Consider the following 27155-nt stretch of genomic DNA (forward strand, 5'->3'; position numbering starts at 1 on the left):
ACTCAACTCCTACCCTTTTGTGAAAATCTGTTTCAGATAGCTCACAAAGTTGTATTAGTAAAGTCCAAAAGGGTTTGCTTTGGTTTGCCAAGTCAGTTAAGGCAGTCCAAATTTGGAAATCATCTCACCTCAATCAGAAGACCTCCTCAAAGCCCTGGTTCTTGAAAGGAGACCAAAATAATCTCTTCAGATTAAATTGTATCTGAACTGTAGATCCATGGTGCAAGAAATATTTAAAACACATGTATGTAGTCAAGGAGCTGTATATTAGTTTTATTTGTAAAATACTTTATTCCTAAGAGCAAAATACTGTAATTTTATTTTATAGAAGTTAGCAAAAATTGATACATATGAAACAGAAACAAGAAAATTATTTCTACTTTTATTCAATTATTCAATTTTCTTTTCAATATGGAAGCTATAGGTATGCACCACACTAACAGATTTCAGTGCCAGACAGGTCATTCAATAAATATATAATTCTACCATTAAAATCTGTGAAGGACTGAAAAAGTTTCATAAAACTACTGAAAAAATATAAGCATTTTTGGCTTTTTCTGAGGTTTGAAACTAGTACTATCTACACACAACAAAGTTCTTGATATTTATAAGAACAATTGTATAGCATTTGTTAATAGTAAACCAGAATGCCAAATCTGCAGTACCACATTTCTAGTAAAAAACCCCCAGAAATTCAGCCTATGTCTTAAATCCCACAGAAGACTTCTGCAAGGATGTGGTAAGGAAACTTAAATTACTAATTTCATACCTGGTAAGGCCATTGCATATCCTAGCTTGCAATAAAGAAGCTGATCCTATACTGTATATAAAAACACTGTCTGTTAGTTATGAATAGAAACAAGTAACTTCACTATTTTATGCTATTGCTAACAGAAAAACTAAACTATGAAACCCTTGCCTTGGAGAGGATAGATTAGTTGAATCTTGTTCTGCTATGTACACAGGCATAATTTTGGAGGTCACATTTGCATCAACTTTCAGAGGTGAAAATGGTTCCCTGTATCAGACTTCTGAGAAGCTTCTTTCTGTGAAAGAGCTGGACATCTGAAACTACACTCAAACATAATGCAAGTGACAACACAAGTTCACGTACCTGTCAGTCAACAGACAGTGAGAGGCCTGTGTCACTGATGTTGGAAAAGTAACAGAAAGGCATATACCGAATAATCTCCTCTTTTGAAAACAAACACAACAAAAAAACCCAAAACCAAAAAACACAACCGAGAAACCCCAAACAACAAAGAACCCACCCAACAGAAAAGTCATTAACTTCTGTACAGTTACTGCTGTTGAATTTCAACTTACAAATGAAACTGAGGGGGATGTGAAATTGAATATATATATATATATATATAGTCATTAATTTTTACTTATTTTGTGAGTTCAACATCCAAGTACTTTTCAAAACTAATTTGTTTGGGTTTGGGTATTTTTAAAATATATAATTCAGTGCACTAGTAAATCTTAGTGTTGCGTGGACAGAAAGGAAAGGTCATGAATATTTATTATTGACAATAATTTCTACCTCCAAGTAACAGAGGAGCCAAAAGCAGAGGTGCTTTTCTGGACCTCATACTCACCTACAATGAAGGGCTTGTTGAGAATGTGAAGGTCAAAAGCAGCCTTAGCTGCAGTGACCACGAGTTGGTGGAGTTCAGGATCCTGAGGGGAGGGAGGAGTAAAAAAGAGGCTCACAATCCTGGAAATCAGGAGAGCAGACTTTGGTCTCCTCAAAGATCTGCTAGGAAGAGTCCTATGGGATTAGCGCTCTGGAGGAAAGATGGGCCCAATAAAGTTGGTTAAAATTCAAGGATCGCCTCCTCCAAGCTCCAAAGAGATCCATCTCAACAAACAGGAAGTAAGGCAAAAATGCCAGGAGGTCTGTGTGAATGAACAAGGAGCTTCTGGACCACCTCAAAAGAAGCATATGGAGAGTGGAAGAAAAAACAAGTAACCTGGGAGGAATGCAGTGACACTGTCTGAGCACCTGGGGATGAAGTTAGGAAAGCTAAAGCCCAACTGGAACCAAATGTGGTGACGGATGTCAAAGTGTGGTGTGGATGTCAAAGACAACAAGGGCTTCTGTAAGTGCAGAGGTGACAAAAGGAAGGCTAGGGAAAGCGTAGGCCTGCTGCTGAATGAGATGGGGGACCTGGTGACACAGGACATGGAAAAGACTGAGGTACTTTTCAAGTGCTTTGCTTCAGACTTTCCTAGCAAGGCCAGCCCTCAGGAATCCCAGAGACCAGGGGGAAAGGCTGGAGCAAGGCAGACACACTGGGTGGAACAGGATCTGGTCAGGGAATACTTAAGCAAACCGGTTCTATGTAAATCCAAAGTGTACCCACAAGAGCTGAGGGAGCTGGCTGATGCCATTGCGAGGCCACTCTTGATAACATTTCATTGATCATGGTGAATGGGAGAAGTGCCCAAAGACTGGATAAAAGCAGATGTCACTCCTACCTTGAGAAGCACAAGGAAGACGACCCAGGTAACTACAGGCCAGTCAGCCACACCCCCATCCCTGGGAATGTGACGGAGCAGCTAATCCTTTCCAGGCAGATAAGGGACAAGAAAGCCATCAGCAGTCATCAGAGCATGGCTTCACCAAGAGGTCATGCTTGTCCAACTTGATAAACTTCTGTGATAAAATGACTGGCCTGGTATGTAAGGAAATCAGTGGATATTGTCTACCTGGACTTGAGGAAGACCTTCGACGCTGTTTCCCATAAGATCCTCACAGAAAAGCTGCTGATGTATGGGTTAGATGAGCCACCAGTGAGGTGTATTGGAAACTGGCTGAATGTCCAGGCCCAGAGGGTGGTGGTGATCAGCGTCATGAAGTCTAGCTGGAAGCCAGTGTGTACCCCAGGGGTCAATACTGGGTTTAGACCTATTCAACATCTTCATTAATGACCTGGATCATGGGCAGAGCATACCTGGGATGTCCTAGTGGACACGAAGTTGAACATTGAGTGAGCAATGAGCCCCTGCCACAAAGGTGGCTAATGGTTCCTTGGGCTGCACAAGTAGAAGTGTTGCCAGCAGGCTGAGGGAGGCGATTCCTCCCCGCTACTCAGTGATGGTAAGGCCACATCTGGAGTGCTGGGTCCAGCTGTGGACTCCCCAGTACAAGAGAGGCACAGACATACCAGAGAGAGTCCAGCAAAGGGCCATGAAGATGAAGGGACTGGAGCATCTCTCCTGTGAGGAAAGGCTGAGAAAGCTGGGACTGTTCAGCCTGGAGAAGAAAAGGCTCAAGGAGAATCTCATCAATGTTTATAAATACCTGAGGGGAGGCTGCAAAGAGGACAGAGCCAGGCTCTTCTCAGTGGTGCCCAGTGACAAGACCAAAGGCAATGGGCATAAACTGAAACACAGGAGGTTCCCTCTGAACATCAGAAAGTTTTTTACTGTTTTTACTGTGACAATGACTGAGCCCTTGCACAAGTTGACCAGGAAGGTTGTGGAGTCTTCATCCTTGGAGACATTCAAAAGCTGTCTAGACATGGTGATAGACAACTGGCTCTAGGTACCCCTGCTTGAGCAGGGGGAGTGGGTCAGATGACCTCCAGAAGTCCCTTCCAACCTCAACCATTCTGTGACTCTGAGAATAATCCCTGCACATCTTTCAAGATTTTAAGTTAACAAAGGCAGGATGACAAGCCTCTAGACAAGCAACCTATCTAGACAGCAAAGTAAACACACCTAGTTTTGTAGATGTCCTGGTTCAGCTAGGATAGGGTTAAGTTTTCTCCCAAGCAGGGGGAAGGACTCTCCAGCCGGGTTATTCATACCATGCTGATCATAACAGCTGACATCAGGTCCAGCGTGACAGTGCGGGAAGCTTTTTCCTTTGTGGCTTTGGTGGCCGGGAGCATGCGATGGGCTGTCTGTAACCATTGAGGTACTTCTCTGTATATCTTTTGTCTTTTTACTGTTATTGCTGTTTGTTGTTGTTATTATGGCTACTGTTGTTGTTCAGATTGTTTATTACACTGTTGTATTAAATTTCTTCTTATTTTAACCTGGGGTTTGTGCCCTACTTGTGTCCAAAGGTGGGGGAGGGACAATGGCAACATGGTCTCTAATCCTGGAAGGGCTTAAAACTATCACAGCAGACCTGAACGTTAAAAGCTATGGGCTTGGGAAGGCATACCACTGATGCTGGTGATCTCTGACTAACAGTACAGCATGTGTCCTCAGTTTTAACTGAAGGACCAATGACTTGAAGGTGATGGAAATTATTATTTCTCAAATCTGAATTGGGATCCAAATCCTCTAAGGTGAAAGTTGAAGCAGATTTGCATCTTGTGGACATCCACAGCAGTGGATGACACATATACCAACGAACAGCAGACCAAGACCCTGAAGTAGTATTTTCTTTAATTTTCATCATGAAAACAGAAGTAACGATTAGACTGTTCTGGATGCTTTTCTTGTGCTTTTGTAGAGCTAAATCAGAGCAAAGGAAAATGTCACTATCTGTACTTACATTGTTGCCTGCCTCTTTCCTTACCCTACAACAAACACTGCTATAGGAGGCAAAAGAAGTGAGACACATTAACAAGTTAGCTAGATGCAATAAAACATGTTTTTTTCCTTTCTGCATTAGATGTTTTTGCTTAAAATATCAAATTGCCAAGCAAATTTCATTCCTCACACATAATGAGATAATGTAGCTGCCTACAATTCTTCATCCAAGGAAGACCATTCTTTCCTCTCCATACTTCTATCTGCTTCTGCTGACTAGAAAAGATACACTGCACATCAAATCAGATTAATCTTCCAGTCAATGAGTCATGAGAAGGTGCTCTTAGGGGAGAGAACATTTTAAGTGCTACAGGGAACTGTGAAAGTAATTTCTGAGGAGCACAAATACTTCTTATACAAGGAGTTAGGGTTCCCAAGTCTTCTGCTAACTTTGGTCTCATGAAATAATACTATTAATTGCTGCTGACAACTCAGTATAATAGGACAATTCAATGTAATAGGTTCTAGGTGGGATTTATAAAAACCTGCTAAATTAAAATTTGAGCCGGATGTTAGAGAGTTTCAGTCTGTGAGATTGATAGTGTCACTTTCAAATGGCTTTACTGAAGTAGGACTCTGTGGAGGACTCTTTGCACTCAATGGTGGCGCTGCCAAGACTTTCCGGCGGATTCCAACTGTAGCCTTTTTATGGTCATGTCTGAGACTGCGGATTGTGCTGTTTATGGCGGCCACACATGCCTTCCAATCATATCCCGTTTCCTTTAGATCAAAGGATGGATAATTCTCTTGAAGAAAGTCTAAAAATAAACAAGTATATAATAGTGAGTTATCAATTATTTATGCAAGCAATATACTCTTCTTGGATGTAATAAAGCAAAACAAGTACATGCTACCAAAACAAGACAGCTAGGCATATTAGGAGGCTTGAAGAGCAAAGCTAGAGGGCAGATTCCCCCCCCCCACCTTTCTGTTTAATTTGCAGATGAGTAGCAAAAGGTTGAAGCATAAAAACAAAATATGCAAAGAAAGTGTGTAACCAGGTATGTGGGCTTGATCTCTTGAAGTGCTGAGTAACTTCAGCTTCTAATATGGTCAACCAGAACAAAGAAAACGACCAAGTCCTCCTTTAGAGGATCTCTGACAACTATATTCACTAAAATGAAACAGCTGCAAAGGAGCAACAGCAACAGAAAAACTTCAAGAGCTTGTTTCTTACCATACTGCAACAAGATCAGCAAACAAAGACTTGAGTTTGATAGCAATGGGATAAATAAGGTAGGACTATGGCACCTTTCTCCAACAAGTAAAATGCATAGTTTTAAAAACAGATTTTTATTTTTTTGATTACTGAGGAGTGACTGTCCTTCTGAGCTTATCTGAATTACATGTGTGCTCTAGGCAAGCCCTTAAAACATTTAAATAGGAACTAAAAAGGAAATGTCAGCTGTGATTTCAAATCAAAAGTAATACTGTTTCTACTTCTCTAATTAACATCTAGATTTACCTTATCATAATGAAAGGTATGGCTAGTTGATACTATGTCAGTTTTGTTCTTCCATTGCTCTTACACATACTAGCAAGTAAAAACCTAATATAATATCATTGTTTACAACTGGTATTTTAACTTGTGGTTCCAATCCTAGTGTCCTGGTTTAACTCCTGCTGGCAATTAAGCCCCACCCAGCCCACTTCCCCTGCCAACACCCCCCACCCCCCCCCCCCAGCAGGATGGGGGAATCAGAAGAGTAAAAGGGAGAAAACTCATGGATTGAGATAAAGTTAGTTTAATAGGTAAAGCAAAAGCTGCACACAAGAGCAAAGCAAAATAAGGAATTAATTCACCACTTCCCATTGGCAGGCAGGTGTTAAGCCATCTCCAGGAAAGTCAGGCTCCATCAATGTAAAATGTCAAAACAATGGCCATCATACCAAACTTCTCCCCCTTCCTTCTTCCCCCAGCTTTATACGCTGAGCATGACATCTTACGGTATGGAATGTCCCTTTGGTCAGCTGTCACAGCTGTGTCCCCTCCCAACCTCTTGTGCACCCCCAGCCTACTCGCTGGTAGAGTGGGGTGAGGAGCAGAAAAGTCCTTGACTCTGTGTAAACATTGCTGAGCAGTAACTAAAACATCTCTGAATTACCAACACTGTTTCCAGCACAAATCCAAAACACATCCCCATACTAGCTACTATGAAGAGAATTAACTCTATCCCAGCTAAAACCAGGATACCTGGAAACCTATTTTACCAGAAAAAAATGGGTCCAGAGGAAGAAGAGAGAAAAACTTGTGCTCTTGCAGTTTGCTCTGTTCTGGGGAAGTGAGGGTGGGGAGTGAGGGCACCTTAAGTTCTTTCATTCCCAGGATGCTCCTGTAATAAAACTATGCTGATAAAGGATACACAAGCTGTTGGCTGAAGCAGCTGTCAGACTCTCTCCCCTCCATCCCTGACAGAAAACTCAAGAAAATGCTTGGCCTCAGAGCTACAGCACAGAACAGGAATTCCTACTACCAGACCTGCAGAGCCTTTGTACATGGCCCACAAAACAATTTTTAAATTATGCCTTTTCTTTCACAGAAACTGACCAATTGTTGGGACTACAGTAAGGCTATGCAGGGGCCCCTTCCTGCTCTTCAGGGTTACATTCCAGGAGCTGACGCTGCCATCCAAGCAGGCCATGTTACAATGTTAAAGAAAACAGGGCCAGGGACTGCCCTCTGGCCCCAGAGCCAAGTGACACGGCCTCACTGCAACCACAACACACAGGACTTTGTCTCTTATCTGCTCTGCAGCCTACATAGTGCTCCTGCAGCCCTGACACACTTAATATTTATCTTTTGAATGCTTAAGCTCAAATGTCATGAAACAAAGTATGTGTACTATAGGAGTATATATGGAGATGTTTAAAGTGGCAAAGCTTCCCAGGCTAATGGTGAAGGAATATGTAAGGTTTGGGAAAGCCCACTCTTATATATAGTTTTGCCATATTAGGAATGGTTTCTGACACGCTCTGTCCATCAAGCCATGTCCAGACATCACCCTAGAGACTGCAAGTCCCAGCTCCATTTTATTTAGCGTTACTGCTGTATCCCAATGCAATCTTGCCACACCTGCAGAGCTATTAGGCTGCACTGTCCAGGACCTTAACAATCCTCTCAACCTCCCTATACCCCAAGGCATGGTGAAGAAGCAGTTTCAAGATTTGTTAGGAGATTCACATTGCAAAAAATTATGATCAATCATAGAATATCTCAAATTGGAAGGAACCCGTAAGGATCACCAAGTCCAAATCCCTGCTCCTTGCAGGACTACCTAAAACTAAACAATACAACCAAGAGTGTCATCCAGGTGAGTGTAACTAGTCAAATATGCAACCGTATTAACCCCATGAGCAGTACCCCACAGTGATATCCGTAAGGACACAGGAGAAAGTAAAACCCTCCATCAAAGCCAGTGGTGTTGGGAAGCGTTGAATGCGTTCACTATTACACTGCCTGCAGACTGCTATCCAGCTCAGCAGATAACATCCCACAAGCAAAACTCAAGAATTCCTGGTAAAGGAAGTATTTTCTTTTCAGATTTCTCATAGAAAAAGCCAACTTTTACAATGAACATATGACAGGAACACAGAAAATTAAAGAAAAGGTGTAAAGATTTCTATACTGCATAACCAAACCTTTTCAAATACATTGAGCTTGCTAAGATACTGTAATAGCCATGAAGCAAACAGCCACCCGAAACCTGATGATCTTTTCCCCAACACCACTGTTTAAGCTGGCCATGCTTAAATCTTACCAGATAATGCCAACTTTTCTTCTGTGTTATAACCCATACCCCCTTTCTACCTACAATGTGCTTCAGGTGCCTCCTCACTTACTACATAATTGTTATGCTAATTCTACTGTCACAGTTCTTGCTTTATCCAGCCTTGCAGGAGGGAGCAAATAAGACTAACAGAAGACTTCCAATCTGGAAAGAGCATGGATCAGTGTTCCAGAAGTCTTAATGCTGAAGTGATAACAATTCAGATGGCAAAACACCTGCTACAACTCCAACCATAACATACCCTTCCTCTGCTTCTGGAATAACATTTGCAAATAGAATAAATAATACCAATTTCCTGAATACATCCTGGATTCACATAAACTGAGGAAACTGCACAACTGTCCATATTCATACAGTGGAATAAGCTGTTACACATTACTCAAAAAGTACACTTCAGTAAAGATTCATTATTCAAATAGTTCAAACAGGTCTAGTTCAAAATGCTGCTTGTTCATGTGGCAGCAGTCCTTATCTCACCCGTAGCTTCTAAACAATTAAATCATTTGCTGAGACGTCTCAGGTGAACAGGGATGGCTGACCTCTGAGCCCTTAGAAGGGCAAGGCACTTGAATCTGTTCCTTTCTGATCACACTCACTCAGGCTGTGAGAAATTTTCTGTGAGTCTTTCCAACCTTCTGCTCAAAGCAGGGACAACTCTGAGCTCAGACCAGGTTGCTCAGGACTTTGTCCATTGAGATGTGGAAAAAGGACCGAGATGGCACAACCTCACAGAGCAACTTGCTCCACTGCTTGACTGTCATGACTTATGGGGAAAAAGGAGTCTGCTCATATCCAGTCTGAACCTCTCATTTCCATTTATGTCTGTGGTCTCTCACCTTCTCACATTCAACGCTGCCAACAGCTTGACTAGTAATTCACTGAGAAGATAGATAGTGGCAAACTCCTACTAGTTTCTCTTGGAGCCTTCTCTTTCCCAGACCAATTAAGCCCAGTTTCTTCACTGGGCAAGTCCTCTAGTTCCCCATCCCTCTTTGGTGGCCCTCCAGCTTTACCAATATCCCTTTTTTATTCCAGGGGACCCAAAATTGGATGCAGCAATCTACATGCAAACTCATGAGTGCTAAACAGAGGAAGATAATCCTCCCCTTCATCTACTGACTGTGCACCTGTTAATTCAAGCCCAATTTGCTGTCAAATGCAAACCTGATGAAGGTTCTCCACTGTCTCCATGTCATAAAGATGTTAAACAGGCCAGGTGCCAGGACAGACCCCTGCCATACCCCATATGCCAGTCACCCAAGTAGAGCATGACCCACTACCCTCTGAGCACAAACATCCATCTAGTCCTTTAATGTCCACCCATCCAAACTGTAACATCCCAATATGAATACCAAAATATTGTCAGAGACAGTGTTGAAAGCCTTGCTAAAAAAATAATTAAGCTAAGTTACAGCCACTGCTCTCCTCTCATCCACAAATCCAGTAATTTTATCACACAAGGCAATCAGGTGTGTCAAACATGATTTACCGTAGGTAAAAACTAGCTGACTGTTCCCATCCACCACTACCCAGAGGCCTGAGACACCTTCATGGTGAAGACAGACGTAGAGGAGGCACTGAGCACATCAGCCTAATCTTTAGGCTACCTGTCCCATTCAGCAACAGGCCCACACTCTCCTTGCTCAATCTTTTAAAATTAATGTTGTGGTAGAAGCTCTTCTTGCTGTCCTTCACATTCCTTACAAGTCTCAACTCTAGATGAGCTTTGACTTTCCTGACACCATTCCAACACTCCCAGGCAAAGTTGCTAAATTCTTCTTCATAAGCTGTCCTTGCTTCCAATCTCTATATACCACTTTTTTTGCACTGGAGCTCAATTATGGATTCACTGCTTAGTTAAACCTGTCTCCCTATAACTCAACAGGTTCTCCTAAGTGTCAGTACAGACACTCCTGTGCTTGCAGGATGCTGTCCTTAAAGACCTACACACTTTCCTGAGTTTCTCTCCTCTTCAGAGCTGTCTCCCATACACTCCCACCTATGAATTTCCCGAATGAGACATTGTCTGCCCTCCTAAGCTACAGGGTCTGTACTCTCAAACCTTTTAAACTCTACTCAGGATCTTGAGGTCCTGACAATATTACAATACCTGGTCTCTACAGGCAATACTGCCATCAATGACCACACTCCAACCCTGTTTGTGAAGAGCGCCATAACCTGCTATGCATTACCTCTGGTTGGACTAGTTAGCCCCTTTATCAAGAAATCATCCCTAACACCCTCCAGAATCCTGGACTGCTTCCATCTCCCACTGTATTGGCCTTTCAAGCAGGTGCCACGGAGACTGAGTTTCCTCATATGAACCAGGTTTGTGATCTGGAGACATACATAACTTTATCTACTTTCTCTCAACTTGTTCCACTGCTTGCACTAATACCTGTCACTACAGTTTCACACTTATTTCTGAAGCTCCATGGATTGTTCAAAGGATACAAAGTTAATCACTCTTGTTAATTTCCCCACATCATTTGAACAGAGATTTTTTTTACTTACCTCTAAGAGCATTAATTCTGTTGCAGTCCAGTGGGCTCATGCCACGTTCAAGATTACCATACACATTGCTTTTTACCAGCACATCTTCAGTGAACATATGACGAATTAGGTAGCGAGCTGACAACTCTGGCCGAGACTTCCCCTTAGCTACATAAATGACTGAGAAAGGCAACTGGACGTTGCGCCACGGACTTCCAAGAAGTTCTAGAAGGGAGAGGGCGAGGGGGGGAGATTTTACTTATCCAATACAGGCTATGCTTTAAAATGTCTGTATTACACTAAAACTAGGACACAAAAAAGTTCTCCCCGAAACTACTGTACTTGCATGGAAAGACCACATCAAAAACGTAATGCTACAGCTAATACTAAAAATGCAATGTATTGCAAACAAATGTCTAAGTAGCCAAAAAACCCTGCCTGTTTTACAACAGTGTAACAGCACTTCTGGTAGGTTTCAGCAATGCTAGTAGTGTAACCTGCATTATTAATGGCTGCTTTCTAAATTGTTTTCATCTCACGTAAAAAGATTACATAGTTACAATCCAATTACATAAGTAAATAAAAGTTTCGTTATTTTAATGGTGCTTAGAACCTGTAAGTAGAAACTGAAGAACATACAGGAGTATTTTTTTTAATTATTTCAACCTAACTCCACTGCAAATGTTAAAAAAAGAAAAAAGCAAAATGCACAGTAAATCAGGAGGTCTGTGGGATTAGACTAACAAATCCTGGGTGCAGGAGCAGATCTGATAGAGCCCAAAAGTGATTCTAATCACATAAATTATTTCCAAGGGGAACTATCTCAGCTCATTTTCCTTGAAGCTCTCTAGAGGCATCACATACTGTACATGGATTTTTTTTCCAATTCATTTGTATATTGTGCATTTTTATTTAAAAAAAAGTATAAACGCTGCTTTAGGGTTTTTATTGTTCGAAATTGTCAGTTTTACAGAAAGGCGTGCTCTTCTTCTGAAACTGCAGTACCATTCAATAGATATTTTGAGTTAGCTTACTCCATTAAGGTAGAATATCTACCAAGTAAGAATACAAAGGGCAACTGTGAAATAATTCTTGCAGAATAATTATTCAGAGAAACTGAACAGAGTATCTTACAGCTGAACTTTCCAATCTTACAGTGGATATGCATTATGGGACACTGGTACATGCAAATCCATGTTCTGTTAGCCAGGTAATGTTCCTGTTTACTCTCATGAAGACTTACTATGTATACAGCAAGACTGCCCTAAGAGGAAAAGAAGAGTCACATAGTTCAGCAAGTCCCTTTACTACACAATTTCACCTATAGTAGCATCTTCTGCCTCTCACTGACCAATTAAAATGTAACATACAGATCCAGAAGATGAAAATTTCTTAGGTTACCCATAGGTTCCAAAGCCTGTGATTTCTTGGCCAAAGCCGTGTGGAAAGCTTCTGGAAACTTATCCAATCCCGAGTTCTGCAATGTGTCAGTTGTGGAGCTGGTCATTTTCTGACAGTTTTGAGAATTGCCTTCACTATCTTCATTATAATTTAAATCTACACAATGAGATGTATCTGGAGTATCAGCCAGTTTTTCCTTCCCTTCAGCTGTCTCCTGAAACATTAAATGAGGTTAGCACATGCACTAGGAGAGCCTACTAGTTTTCTAATTAACATTCCAGTTCACTTCCCATTCAGTATAAATTAGATTACAATATAGTTACTCCTGAATTTCAATCATGAAAACCATAGGTGAAACAGACACTAAATATTCACAGATTTGCACAGAGCTTTCTAGAAGCAGAAATAAATGGAGTTACAGGTGTTTTGGGAGTGATGTTTCAGTTAATATAAAGGTGAAATGCATGGCTGGATGTATACACAGAAAAGCTTGTGAAAACAGTGCTAGCAGTTACATGGCTCAGCTTGCAGTCAAATTTGACGCTACTTCTGGGAACATTTAGAATGCTTTCCTTTTAGCATTCTATGCTTATAGATCTCTTAACTGAATGCTGGACATATTAGCAGGAAGAGGTAGAGCAAGAGAAAGGGGTACGCTTACAGTATTCCCCATATGGAACTAGTGCTGCAGTCAGCAGGCCTATGCTGAGCAACACAAAGACAGAACCCAAGGAATTTCCAATTAGAGCACTCTAATTATGTGAACTCCTCATCACACATTTGCAAAAGAAGCATAAACTTAGTTCTCAATAGATTATCACCTTGAGACAACTTACTGGGTTTATTTTTGTTTCAGAGCGTAAACAGCGGATCATAGCATTGACATTTGTGATACAGGTTTTCCAGTCTTTTCCATGCTCGCTCAAATCATAGTTTGGAAAGTTAGTTGCAAGAAATTCTGCATATAAAACATAGAAAACTTTTTAAGCTTCATGACAAAAATGGTATTTAGAAGTATTCTAATGTAGAAAGAAAAAGAGAAAGCTAAGAAAGGCTTCAGGTTTCATGCTCTTCATTTGGAAGCTTGAGATTTCCAACTTCAATTAAAGAGACATAGCAAGCTCATGTTTTGAAGATAAGCAGCACTATCAATTTGAGATGTGCAGTAATGTTCACACTTAGAGGTGTGAATAATGCTTTTATTATTAAACATTTCTTGGTAGAATTAGGGGAAAGGTGTGATTTGTCATACCAACTTTAACAAAACCCAACAAAATAACCCCACAAATCACAGAGACAGGGTAATGCTGATGCTACAACTACTTCACATGACTTAAATAATCTCCCACCCTTTAAAAAGAAAGGAGGAGATGTATAGGTTCACACATACATGTCACGGGATCTATGTAAATAAAGAAAGAGTACTTAAGAATCACCAGTTAACATTTGTCCCAAGCATATCATGGTCATTCAAAGACCCAAACCAAACAAAAAAATGGACCAAACAAACAAAAAACCCCCCACAAAACCCAGGCCAAACACAAAATAAGCTGTAATGAAAAATTTAGAAACAGTCAGCATGACTGATTAACATGGAGTACACAAAACTAGGTGAAATCAGAATTGTTTTATCCACACTGAAGAAAAATGAACATTAAGAATTACAAAGCAGGAATTTCAAAACCAAAAGACACAGCAAAAGTGGAGCATATCCACTGCTGCATTTATTAGTTCACCAGTAACTAGACAATGATTAGTAGAAATATACAGAAAAGGACTCCTTGTAAGTTAGAAACTCTGTTAAGTATTAAAGAAATAAATGTGTGCACTTTGAAAGGTAGCATACCTCTTATTGCAGCGATTTTGTTGGGATCCAATGTTCTGCGCCCTCGTGCACCCACTCCCATAATGCTGCACAATAACGTTTCCTTGGGGAACAAGACACGAACTAAGTAGCGCGCTGCATACTTTGGTTTAGTCTTTTGCCGAGCTTTCATCAAATAGTTTCCAAGAACTTTTACATTTCTTACTGGGTCACCAACAAACTCTTTCATAAAACAAAAACATTTAAAGAAAAAAAATATTAAAAACCCACGAAAGTTGTTAAAAAGAGAACACTTTTTTAAACCCCTTCTCTTGAGCTCTATGGTACTCTTGGTATATGTTCTCTACTACAGCTAATTCTACTATGTATTACTTATCTTTGCTCTTACAAAAGCAGCTTTAAATTGGAATGGTAACAGAAATATCTTTTGACTCACATTAACCACCAACGTAACTAACTGAAATAACAACACCCAAGAAAATATATTAGACACATAAGAGTCCAAAATGTTTAGACTAGCCTATTTTACACCTGTGCAGGTACCATGTATGTTTTCAAGACAATGACCCACGAAGAATGGCATATCCATACATAGTACTGCTAAATCATACACTGTTTACAAATTTTCAGATAGATATCTTGAGTATTTCACCTAGTATTCATGGAGGTCTTCAGCTGTATGAACTTACCTTTTAGAACAAAAGCAACTAAAAACCTCATAGCTCAGCCTTCCACATAACTCAGGGCTTTTATACTTTATAAAGAAATGCATTAGTTTTTAAAACATAGTGCTCTTTTATATGTATTTGTTTATTATAAAGCAATGATCTATTGAATTCTTCAGTTTCTGTGGAATTAAGTATTTTGAAAGAAACCAGACACTGGAGGATTTGAGGATAGAAAGGATTTTTCACTGATAAAATCCTCCACAAGAAGAAAACAGGTATTTCCTTCACACAAATCAGGTAAATTGCTTTCTTAAATGCAAAACATGTATACAGGCATATGCTTCACTTAGCTTTACTGACAGTCTCTTTTGTCTTTTTAAACATATGCATAGCATGCATACATTACCTATGACATACACACAGGTTAAAAATAGGTTACATGAAGTATATCAAGAGAGACAAAGAGGGCCTAGTCTTAAAAGAACTCAAAGCATGTACTGTAATCAAAGGCTTGTAGTAGTCTATACATCTGCATACACCCTGCAGAGGTTTTTTAGTGATCCCTGGCACATTTAACATTCCTATGACCTTTGTTTCAAGAGTTTTAAACAGTATTCCACTACAGAAATGATTGTAAGGCAGCCAGTTCTGCTCCTTTACTTTTGCTAAAATAAAGATTTCTTTAGGTATATTTTTTATACCAGCAGCAGTTTTTTTAGCCTTTGTTTCTGAGTATTTATTACAAAGGAACTCACCAAAGCTAGGATTGATGGAGACTGAAGAAGATGGCAGTTCTTTGTTAATATTCACACTCCCAGGTGCATTTCTGTAGTTCACCACCATGGCATTATTTCCCAGATTGGTCTCAGATGGTGCTGGCATCATTGATGATGCCACTGGTGAAGATGCAGCGTTGACAGTACTTTCCACAATGCTGGCTACAAGATTTGATCGTGGAGAAAGATCAGGCATCCTGTTAGCTGCTGTGTATGATGAATGCAACGAATGTGTAGAAACTATAGTGGGGAGTGGTGGGCTCTGCCTATGAACAGGCTGCTGCGATTCAAGCTGAAGACTCTGTTGAACATGTTTTGACGTGGAATTGACCTGAACGTGGCCATTTTGTAAAGCAACCCTTATGACAGGGCTATGCGTTCCCTGGCCTGGTGAAGAGAGATGAAGACTTGATTTCCTTTCCGTGGATTTTTGTACTCTTAGTTTTCCTTGGGGAAAATGACTGGAACTTCTGTATGTAAATCCAACTGGTTTCTACAAATGTGATTCAGAAAACAAAAGTTAAATTAAATGTATCTGATCATTTTCTTCTGCAAACCAGAAAGACTAGATTTTAATAATTACACTACTGGCAACAGACTCTTCATTGAAGTAGTCATTGTCATGAAGCCAGTGCTATTACTTTTTAGCATTCCCTCTATTTTATTTTTCCTTGTAGTTTCAACTAAGAGTTTATCTGGTCAGCTTCAACATTTCTCAAGTTTTCTCCACCTGGGGTGCTGGCACAACTGCTTTCTAAAAAGCCAGAGAAATATATAATGAGAAAAGCAGCTTTGTAAAGGCTCTTAAAAAAAGCTCTATAAAAAATAATAGGCAAAATAAAATTATAAATTTGTCAGCCATTGACCCAGACTGCTGAATTCTCAAGGGATGTCTCCACTGCCGTGTCAGCTTCCTTTTAAACAAAAAACAAACAATTCACTTTCTCAGCAGGCTGTTTCTTCATTCTTTACTTGCTAGCTGAAAACATTAAACATTCAGATCTCATCTACAATGAAAGATTCCAAAGAAACTAAGACAAACAGGGACAGGCTATGCTTTACACCACTTGGAGTACTTTTATTAAAAAATATATGCATCCTAAAGCAGGCATTCTTGTTCAAAATACAAGTCACTGAGCAGCAGCTACCAAATGGTAGCTGACCTGGGTTTGGTTTTTTGTTCGCTTGTTGTGTTTTTCTTTTCCTGGTGGTTTTTTGTTTGTTTACAGAAATCTGATTATATTCCACCCTTGTAACCTTTAAAAAAATCTATGACCTGAAGAAAGGCTTATGTGTCTGAAAGGTTATCCATTTCTCCAGCTATTAGAGTTGATCTAATAAAAGAAAAAAACCAAGTACCTTTACCACCAGCCTTTCCTTATTTATATCCTTAGCCCATCTCAGATACAACAATGGTACAGCTGTAAAAAAAAAAAAGAAATCTACAGCACTCCTGATGGTTTTAAAGTGCTAGCAGAATGAAAGAAAGTGGTTGGCAGGTTGCACTTGTTGGCCTTCCCCTTGCACTTTATAGTGATAAAAGCCACCTTCTTCTTCTTCTTACAAAAAAAAAAAAAAAAAAAAAAAAAAAAAAAGAAGCAGTAAAGAAGCAGTGCAGGTCACACTTAATCTGAACATTAAAGCAGCTGCCATCTCACATGATCAGAGGGGAGTGTAAGAGCAGAGGTGACAGGGTCCAAGCATAGCTGACAAGATCAGTTTGTTTCCTGAACCTAGTATTTTTGGATGTGTGGACAGTACAAGCTTGGAGTTGCAAACAAAAACGCACTCCCAAGTAAAACCTAGTATCCTATTGATAACTGATATGCATGAGAATGTAATCATTTTTACATACCCTTAAAGCAAATGGCCTTACTGATGTGTCTTGACATCTCCTGACAGCAGGATCACCTCTGCCACATTAAAAGCTTTGAGTATTGTTGACAAAGAAAGGTCATTAAGGATTTTATGATCTTCTTCAAACATGATCTGTTACATTTTCCTTTTAAAGAGCATTGTTACAAGTACGAATATTTTGACTTCTCAGTTAACAGTGGATTGACCATATAGGAACAAAATGGATAGTGTATGCTCAGTATCAAGCCTTCTTAAAAATTTTGAAAAGAGGTGTTTTATTAAAAAACCAAAACCAATTCTATACTGTAATGGATATGACAACACACTGTTGAGATCTAAAAATCAGTTCTCTTAAGATATAAAAATCAGTTAGTTGAACCAGCCTGAGTGATGCATAAACTCTTGTAACTGCAGAAACCAATGAAAAAGCACACCACATCTCATAAAGCAGCAACACCAAAATACCCAAGTTTAAGACATAACCTACACAATTAATTTCTGTTCATTCCAATACAAATAGAGTTTTACAGCATCTATCACACCATCCTGAACTTGATGGGGGCCACTGTCATTCTGTGACCATTGGTCAATAATAACACAGGAGACTAAAGCTGGCATATAGAAACAGAATAATTTAACTGAAATGGATTTTAAGACTACTACTTTGTTCCTAATTTTAATCTTAGTGAAAGCAGAGGATTTTTTTTAAAAATAAGCACCAGGTGAAGTGAGAGAATTAAGGGAAAAATAAATGTCTTGTGTCTTTAATACTCACAGGTTTGAGCAGCAGTGGCTTTACACGAGTATGCTGCATTTCTGAGACCTTCCGATGAAGCAGGTCAAATTTTTTATCCAATTTCTGAATGGCATCATACATGGCCTGACAACAAATGTAAGAGTGAAAAAAGTATTGTTTCACAAGAAACCAGTTTCAATCTGAAGAAATCAAGAAACTTCAATTAAGGCAAACTTCCTGCCCTAAAACTGGGCAAGATCTGTAGATAATATATACACTCTGTAAGCATAAAGGTCAACTTATATACAAAATGCAAATTACAATAGTAAATATCACAATAAAAAGAATTCTCAGAGAAGCGTACTCTTGTGACTTTCATGTGGCTGACACTTAAAGGCTGTTCTTCCTGCTCCCAGCAGGTATCTTATTTTTACCTATTTGGTATGTTTTGTTTTACATTGAAAAGCTACTAACAAGCTCTAAGGCAAGTTAGGTATTATGATATGCTATTTCAAGTCATAATAAGTTTCCAAGTAGACAAGTAAAAGGCTTATAGGCAGAACACCAAAATACTGATTTCTCTATCACCAAGGGGAAATATATTTAGAACAATACTATCTGTAAGGTAAAAGTCCTAAGTGGAATTGAATGTGGTGACGGATGTCAATGACAACCAGAAGGGCTTCTGTAAGTGCAGAGGTGACAAAAGGAAGGCTAGGGAAAGTGTAGGCCTGCTGCTGAATGAGATGGGGGACCTGGTGACACAGGACACGGAAAAGACTGAGGTACTTTTCAAGTGCTTTGCTTCAGACTTTCCTAGCAAGGCCAGCCCTCAGGAATCCCAGAGACCAGGGGGAAAGGCTGGAGCAAGGAAGACACACTGGGTGGAACAGGATCTGGTCAGGGAATACTTAAGCAAACCGGTTCTATGTAAATCCAAAGTGTACCCACAAGAGCTGAGGGAGCTGGCTGATGCCATTGCGAGGCCACTCTTGATAACATTTCATTGATCATGGTGAATGGGAGACGTGCCCAAAGACTGGATAAAAGCAGATGTCACTCCTACCTTGAGAAGCACAAGGAAGACGACCCAGGTAACTACAGGCCAGTCAGCCACACCCCCATCCTTGGGAAGGTGATGGAACCGTTTCCAGGCAGACAAATGACAAGAATACCACCAGGAACAGGCACAGCATGGCTCCACTAAGTGGAAATCCCAGCTGACCAACTTGATTAACTTCCATGATGAAATGACTGGCCTGGCAGATGAGAGTAGAGCAGTGGATATTGCCTACCCGGATTTGAGGAGGGTTTTCACCACTGTCTGGATGAGGCTGGATGAGTAGACAGTGAGGTGAATTTGAAACTGGACAAATGGCTGGGACTAGAGAGTGATGATCAGCAGCACAAAGTCTAGTTGGAAGCCAATGACTAGCAGAGTACCCCAGGGTCAATACTGGGTCTGATCCTGTTTAACATTTTTAGTAATGATCTGTATGATGGGCAGAATGTACCCACAGCAAGTCTACAGATGACACCAGACTGGCAAGAGCAGCTCATACACCAGAGGGTTGTGCTGCCATCCAGATGGATGCCAACAGTCAGGACAAACGGGCCAACAGGCATTTCATGAAGTTCAACAAGGGGAAGTGCGAAGTCCTGCACCTGGGGGGAACAATCCCAGGCACCAGTACATGCTGGGGGCCACCCAATGGAAAGCAGCTTGGCAGAAAAGACCTGAGATCTCCTGGTAATTACTAAATTGAATGTGAGCTGGCAACGTGCCCTTGCCACAAAGGTGGCTAATGGTACCTTGGGCTGCAGAAGTAGGAGTGTTGCCAGCAGGTCAAGGGAGGTGATCCTTCCCCACTTCTTGGCATTTGTGAGGCCACACCTAAAGTGCTGGATCCAGCTGTGGACTCCCCAGCACAAGAGAGGGACAGACATACCAGAGAGAGTCCAGCAAAGGGCCACGAAGATGATGAAGGGACTGAAGCATCTCTCCTGAGAGGAAAGGCTGAAGGAGCTCAGACTTCAGCCTGGAGAAGAGAAAGCTCAGGGGCGAATCTCATCAATTCATACAAATACCTGAAGGGTGGAAAAGAGTATGGAGCCAGGCTCTTTTCAGAGGTGCCCAGTGGCAGGACCAGAGGCAATGGGCACAAACAGAAACACAGGAGGTTCCATCTGAGTGTCAGGAAACACTTTTTCCACTGTGAGAGTGACTGAGCCCTGGCACAGGTTGCCCAAGGATGTTGTGGAGACTTCCTTCTTGGTGATATTCAAAAGCCATCAGGTCATGGTCCTGGGCAACTGGCTCTAGCAGGCCCTGCTGGAATAAGAGGTCTCGACAAGATGACCTCCAGAAGTACCTTCCAACCTCAACCATCCTGTGACTCCATGAAACGGGATGTAAATGACATGTCTGAATTGATTTCTATATACGACTTTCAGAACAAACATGGCATTGAAATCAACTGTATCCACATTTTTAATAATCACAGAATGAGTAATAAAGAATTTGAAAAAAACCACTTATTTTATTGACAATGTCTGATCTTCAGTCAATCCCCAAGATCAAGTTTTCTTTCAGATGCTAAAAGTTCAAGTTGCCTTACTAAAGCAATCAGGTGCGAGCTTTTTTGAAAAATATTACTGTAAAGGCCCAAATTTTCAGAAATAAAAGCCAGATAAATCAAAGCATTCAAAGTCCATCAGTTATTACTATATGGTACTCTGCAATAGAGAAAATTCCTTCTTCATTGATTCCAGGATTTAGCAATTCAAACATAATGCTTACATAGCAATTTAGACATACACTTTGTGCCATAACAGTTTAAAAGGAATTAAATAACTGAATATTAATCTAGTATTGAAAGGATGCTGACAACTTGAAAATATCAGGCACACATCATCAGTTATTACTGCAAAAAACACACAAGGACATTGTAACTATGAGTTACAAAGAGGAAACACGTCTTCAACCAACTAAAGTAATTTCTTTTGTTGATCTACAGCATAACTAGACAGAGAAATTTTAAAAAATACATATGCCTATAAAAAATGCTAGATAGATTTGTAGTAAATTTAAAATTATTTTCAATTTTATCAAAACCAACAGTTATGTTTCAATACTATCTTAGACAAAAGAATCTATAAATCTTCTCCAAATTTTAAATATCTCAAGGAAGTCTAGAAGACCTTTAATCAGTGTGGACAGTACAGGCATTATTAAAAGGCTTCATGTAGCCTTAGAGCAGATTTACTGGGAGAATGGGATAACACTAGGGTGAAGAAAATGGAAAGGGGCTAATAAGCTACAAAAGAGGCTATCGCCTCTCATTAGCATTACTTGCTACAGCACATCGTCCCAGACGAGCAGCATGAATGTTAGTCACACAATCTTAGTCAATTTTCTTCCACAGCATTGCTGAATATGTGCTCATGGATACTTACAACACATTAATACTTGGCGACAAACCGCTCACAAATTATCCTCCCTAAAGCATGGTATGAATGTCGAATGTCTTTTACTCTGTAGATTACTATGACTCCAGAGTCACATAAAAGCTCACCTGAATAAATATGGGATGCTTTTAATTTTCAGTGCAGTGATTTTCAATCTTGCCAGCTACTGCATCAGAAGTCAAAAGCAAAGAACTAGCCAAAACAGCACCACCAGGATTTCGGTGCATTTTTGGCAAGATTCATGTACTTTCAAAAGCTGGGTGTGTATGGCATTCAGATCTTTCTCATTACAGAATCACAGAATCGCACAGAATTACAGAAACACAGAATCACCTAGGTTGGAAAGGACCTAGAAGATCATCTAGTCCAACCGTTCACCTAGCACTGACAGTTCCCAACTACAGCATATCCTTAAGCACTAAATCGACCCTACTCTTAAACACCTCCAGGGACGGGGACTCCACCAGCTCCCTGGGCAGCCCATTACAACGCCCAACATCCCCTTCTATAAAGAAATGCTTCCTAGTATCTAGTCTAAACTTTCCCTGGTGCAACCTGAGGCCATTATCTCTTGTCCTATTGCTTACTACTAGGTTAAAGAGGCTCAAACGCAGCTCTCTGCAACCTCCTTTCAGGTAGCTGTAGAGGGCGATGAGGTCTCCCCTCAGCCTCCTCTTCTCCAGACTAAACACCCCCAGTTCACTCAGCCGCTCCTCGTACGACCTGTGCTCCAGACCCTGCACCAGCTTCGTTGCCCTTCTCTGGACACGCTCGAGTCATTCAATGTCCTTTTTGTAGTGAGGGGCCCAAAACTGAACACAGGAATCGAGGTGCGGCCTCACCAGTGCCGAGTACAGGGGTCAGATCCCTTCCCTGTCCCTGCTGGCCACGCTATTGCTGACACAAGCCAGGATGCCATTGGCCTTCTTGGCCACCTGGGCACACTGCTGGCTCCTGTTCATCGGGCTGTCAATCAACACCCCCAGGTCCCTCTCTGACTGGCAGCTCTCCAGCCACTCCTCCCCAGGCCTGTAGCGTTGCTGCGGAAGCCCCAGCAATAAATCACTAGACTACATTATGTATTAAAGCTTAATGTTTGAAAAGTATTCTTGCCAGCTATGGTGTGAGAAGTTCAGAGAATATGAAGTAGTAGGTTATTTTTTCATTGAAAATATTTAAGTACACAACTGACAAATGAACAACCATAAAGGATGAAGTCATAGGTTATCAAATATGGAATGAAAATCTTCTTGAAATTTAACTAAAATTGTTTAAATGCCATTTCAAAGATAAAATAAAATAAAAAAAAAATACCTGGCAATAACTGAGGACCTCCATAAGAGTTTTCTGCTGATCTCCAATGTAGGAAGCTTCAGTGTAGGAAGCTTCAGATACAATACTCCCCTTTTTCATTAAAATAATAAAAAAAGAGTGTAGTTTAGTAATATATACAGTCTTAGGATATCACATTAAGCCAATAAATCCTGACTTCAAACCTCATGTGTTATTTGTCTTCCCCAAAACATGGATCCCCAAAGTAGCCTTTCAAAGTTAGTCAAAAAACCCCAAAACTTACACATTCATAGTCTGGTTCATACTCATAAATTACACTGTCACTATCTTCATATTCTTCTTCCCTGGTTCTCATCTAGGAAATAACATAAATAACTTTTAATGTCTTGAAAAATGAAAGAATTCAAAATATAAACTACAGAGAGAGCCTGCTAGGAATCCAACTTGGACACTTTCAGTTGTAGCTGTACTCCCTTCCCTGGCTATGAAAGGGTCCAAGAAAGCGAGACTTAACACAGTCATCTCATTTATGTGCCTGTGGTTCGGTATATGAACACTTACCTCGCTTCTGTTCTAAGAGTATCTTATTCTCATTTAACATAAGCCTTTGCAAATTTATACTATTTTTATTTGGTTATTCTAAGGCCAGAACTTTCTCATTTAACTATATCTCTACTACACAGCCAAGCTTATGTAATTATGAGACTCCATGTAGATTTTTACACTAATTTAGATAAGTAAATTTGAAAAAAAGTGAGTATTTATTTCAATGGGTATAACTCCACATGCAGAAGCTGTGAAAACGTCTAAAAGACAAAATTTTCTTACAGATTGAAAACTGCTTTTAAACAGGAATCAACAGTGCCACCACCTGGACAATTCTGGTACTTTTCCGTGACTGGATGGGAGTAGTTCCTGTCCACTATACATTTGAAAGGGCTCAAATCAATGAATTTTTGATTAAGACTAAACTGTGATGCATGAAAGTTTTGCTTGTGTTTGTTTCCCAAGCACTCCTCAACTGTATTCCCTAGGTCTCTTTGTCTAGACAAAAGTAAAACACTCCCTATATAACTCACTGATAGCAGACTCAAAGCCTTCAGTGGGCACTTGGGCAGACCAAACTAAGGGGAACTTGAACAAATGGACGCAGAGATACAATCTAGGGAGGATATCTTGCCGATTTAGGAAGACACCTGGAATTTACTTCACAGTGCATGCTCTGGAAACAGCAGACACCGTGAAGAAGACCACGTACTTCTTTCCTCAACCACTGAAGACCTTCACTCAATTTTCACTACGCATGCTCCGACTATGTACATGAATTCCAGGAACTCATTATCATAAGACACCCCACTCCAGCAAATCTAATGAATATGTATAATTTGTGTGTATGTAAACTGATGTCCCTTGCTAGTTCTTGGGAACGCTTATGGTGGAGAATCCCCAGGGTGACCCCAGTGCTGTTAATAAATAATACCTGCTTAACAGTTATATTGGATTCTGACTTTATTTCTTCGTTTCACATTAGAATACCATAGAATTAAATATAGTGACATGAACTAAGCTTCAGACTGCCTCAAGTTAAAAATATATGTAGTCTGTCTTCGGAGAGAATTGTTCATGGAGGCAAATCCTTATTTAACATTAAGTTTCAATTCTCATTATCCTAAATTGCACAAAGAGGTTTTTAAAAAAAACAGGAGTATCTACATGGGTAATTAGTGTAAACTCTCTGCTGTACACTAGCTGTTGTTATGCACATGTACAGTATTCAGCATAACAAAATTTTACTCTTGCTAGAAGCTTCCATGCCCTACACAGATATCCTACCCACACTTCTTCACTGGGATGTCATCAAATGAGCATACAAAAGTGAAGGAGAAAAGACATTCCCAATAATATGGAAACTGGCCTCAAAACAAAGGGCTACTCTTTGGCGAAACATACCACATTCTGTCCCACTAGAGTAGGGGCAAGTCGTTTTCTTTTATTATGCGAAAACACAAAATCCAGTTTTTCAGGGCTGTGACCACTTCCTCTCTGCATACTGGCTGAATGGTTCATTTGTGATCCCACTTTTTCAGCTAGCATTGATAAGCCTTCACTTCCTGGAAAGGTGGAGAAAAAGTAAAGCATATCAATAGATTTCCCACAGCATTAAATATTTCACTACAAAAAACATGCACAGTCATTCATTATTTTTACTTTCAAAGTGCTTGGTTATTTGAATTTTTTTTAGTAGTATATTATTAAACATCAATCCAATTTATTTAGATCTGAAATTATAAATTTAATATTCTTTCTTCTAAAGCTTCTCCAGCCTCCATTTCATTTGCCTTGCTTTTCACCATTAATTCTCTCTTCTCATTTCCAAATCCAATTGTACAAAGTCACAGCATTCAAAACCCCAACAAAACCAGTTAGCTGTGGGTGTGTTGCCTGAATTTCAATGTAAAAAACAGTTCCAATTTGTTTAGACCTCAGCTGTTCCTTCCCAATACTTACAGGGTCACTCCCAGTTTTGTCACTGAAGCACCATGCGACAAAAAGAGATCTGCTCAAGATACCTCCTCTGTTGAGTCAGTGTAGGTCAGCAACTACTATCAACATGAACTATCAACAAGTGGTACACAAAATGTCTCCACCTCTTCACATGGGGGCTTGGCACACAGTTAAAAGGCCATTACCATAGTTTATCCATCCTAATTCTTTTGAAGCCTACTGGATTGCCAGACCTACCTTTTGAAGAATGTCCAAGGATTTTCACAGTTAAGAGAAAAGGTGTGTCTCTACTGCCAAATCTGCCTGTCCATCACTTATAGGTTTCTACCTCAAACTTTCAAGAAAGGGCTATTGCAGCTCTTTTTAGAAGAAATAAAAACACACTTAAAAGAAAAAAAAATTAACTATTTCCCCATTTTCCCTTGAGTTCTATATATTTTAGCTACAGATAGGCCAAGCACTATATAGATAACAAGGTATAGATAAGAGAAGATTAAAAGACAAGTAAAGATTAAGCAGCTAAACAAGACCTTGGAAGGTTTCCAAGATGTAAGGAAAAAAACCTGGTTGGCATAAAAAGGCAACACCAAGACTCCACCATACTGCCTGTTGTGAAGGAGCTTTTTGGAGCTTAGGGGAAATTTTGCGGATACCTACAGTAAGTTTCTCCCAAGTAGAAGGGGTTGCATGAGAAAAGTTACAAGGGTACTTCTTACTACTTTTGCAAAATAATGGAACTAATTCCATGGTTCAACTGGGAAGTAGAACTAATATCCCAGAAGTAAAGAAAAACTAATCCAATGGGACAGGGACAAGCTAAGAGAAATACTGAAAAACAAAGACAACTGCTTTTCTTTCATGTGTGAGAAGAGGAAGGGCTAGGAGCAGAACAGAAAAGTAGTCATATAGTCAGTATCGTAAACTAGAAAAAAATTTTCTTTGCATTAAGAGCCCAGACAAATGTTGAAACAGACCTGACAGATGCAACCTAGGCAAGATTTGTGGTAGATTTAGATTAATGTAGCTAACGTAATTTTGAAAGCACAATCAATAACTGAGTAATAAAAATACATATGAAATTACTTAATATTTGTCCTCTTCGGTGAAGATTAGAACCCACCTACCCTACCACCCAGCTCCAGAGTTTGCTTCCTTTCCCAGATCACCTCATCCCTCTCTCCCCACCTCATAGACCAAGACAGCAGTAATCTCCTAGCACTAAGCATCCCCAGAAGTGAGAGCCTAGGAGATGGCAGCACTCTGTGGGACCAACACCAATACAGGGAAAAGAACATGCTGAAAGTAGAAGGGGTGAAGATTAACACACTGACACGATGTAGTCCCTCAAACTTCACATACATTCTGCAGCCAAACCTGAATGCCACTTCACCTGGAGAAACAGTAGGTCCCTGGTTTAATTACATTTTAAACGTATTATGCTTATGTTAAACTAATCATCTTTCTGATTAGCTTTCCAAATTTAGATTTAGGTACAAATACAATGACCTAAAAAAAGGGCTAGCAAAAGTGATACCGACTTTGTGGGCATAAATGGCTAAGTAAAAAGCATAATAGAAGTGTTCTGCAGCAGGCAGGGAGAAATAAAGACCTAGATCTGTATCTCTGGGATGTTGAGCTCGCTCTGCCAGATAAGTATCTGTCGGCAAGAAGATATGAGACAAAGGTAAAAGAAACTAGTTTGGACAAACAGAACCAGATCTGAAGAAAAGGCACTCCTCTACAAGATACTAGCTTAAGATGGCAATTCAATAAAAACAATCAGAGAGAATT

General features: G+C 40.1%; 1 protein-coding gene across 1 annotated transcript in view; it reads right to left on the reverse strand.

The window, feature by feature from the left end:
• Positions 1–284: 284 nt before the first annotated feature.
• The window catches only part of BEND2 (BEN domain containing 2), a 34928-nt gene continuing 8057 nt past the window's right edge, over positions 285–27155 (reverse strand). Inside the window, exons 3-12 of the mRNA XM_074906634.1 lie at positions 24810–24970; positions 23143–23214; positions 22881–22970; positions 18138–18242; positions 15485–15998; positions 14083–14283; positions 13073–13194; positions 12237–12450; positions 10857–11060; positions 285–5312 (exon numbers count right to left, since the gene is read on the reverse strand). Coding sequence (XP_074762735.1) covers positions 5077–5312; positions 10857–11060; positions 12237–12450; positions 13073–13194; positions 14083–14283; positions 15485–15998; positions 18138–18242; positions 22881–22970; positions 23143–23214; positions 24810–24970 — 1919 coding nt within the window. The 3' untranslated portion in view covers positions 285–5076. The remainder of the gene's footprint in view (positions 5313–10856; positions 11061–12236; positions 12451–13072; positions 13195–14082; positions 14284–15484; positions 15999–18137; positions 18243–22880; positions 22971–23142; positions 23215–24809; positions 24971–27155) is intronic.

Source organism: Athene noctua, chromosome 1, assembly GCF_965140245.1.
Source record: "Athene noctua chromosome 1, bAthNoc1.hap1.1, whole genome shotgun sequence".
NCBI classification, from domain to species: domain Eukaryota; kingdom Metazoa; phylum Chordata; class Aves; order Strigiformes; family Strigidae; genus Athene; species Athene noctua.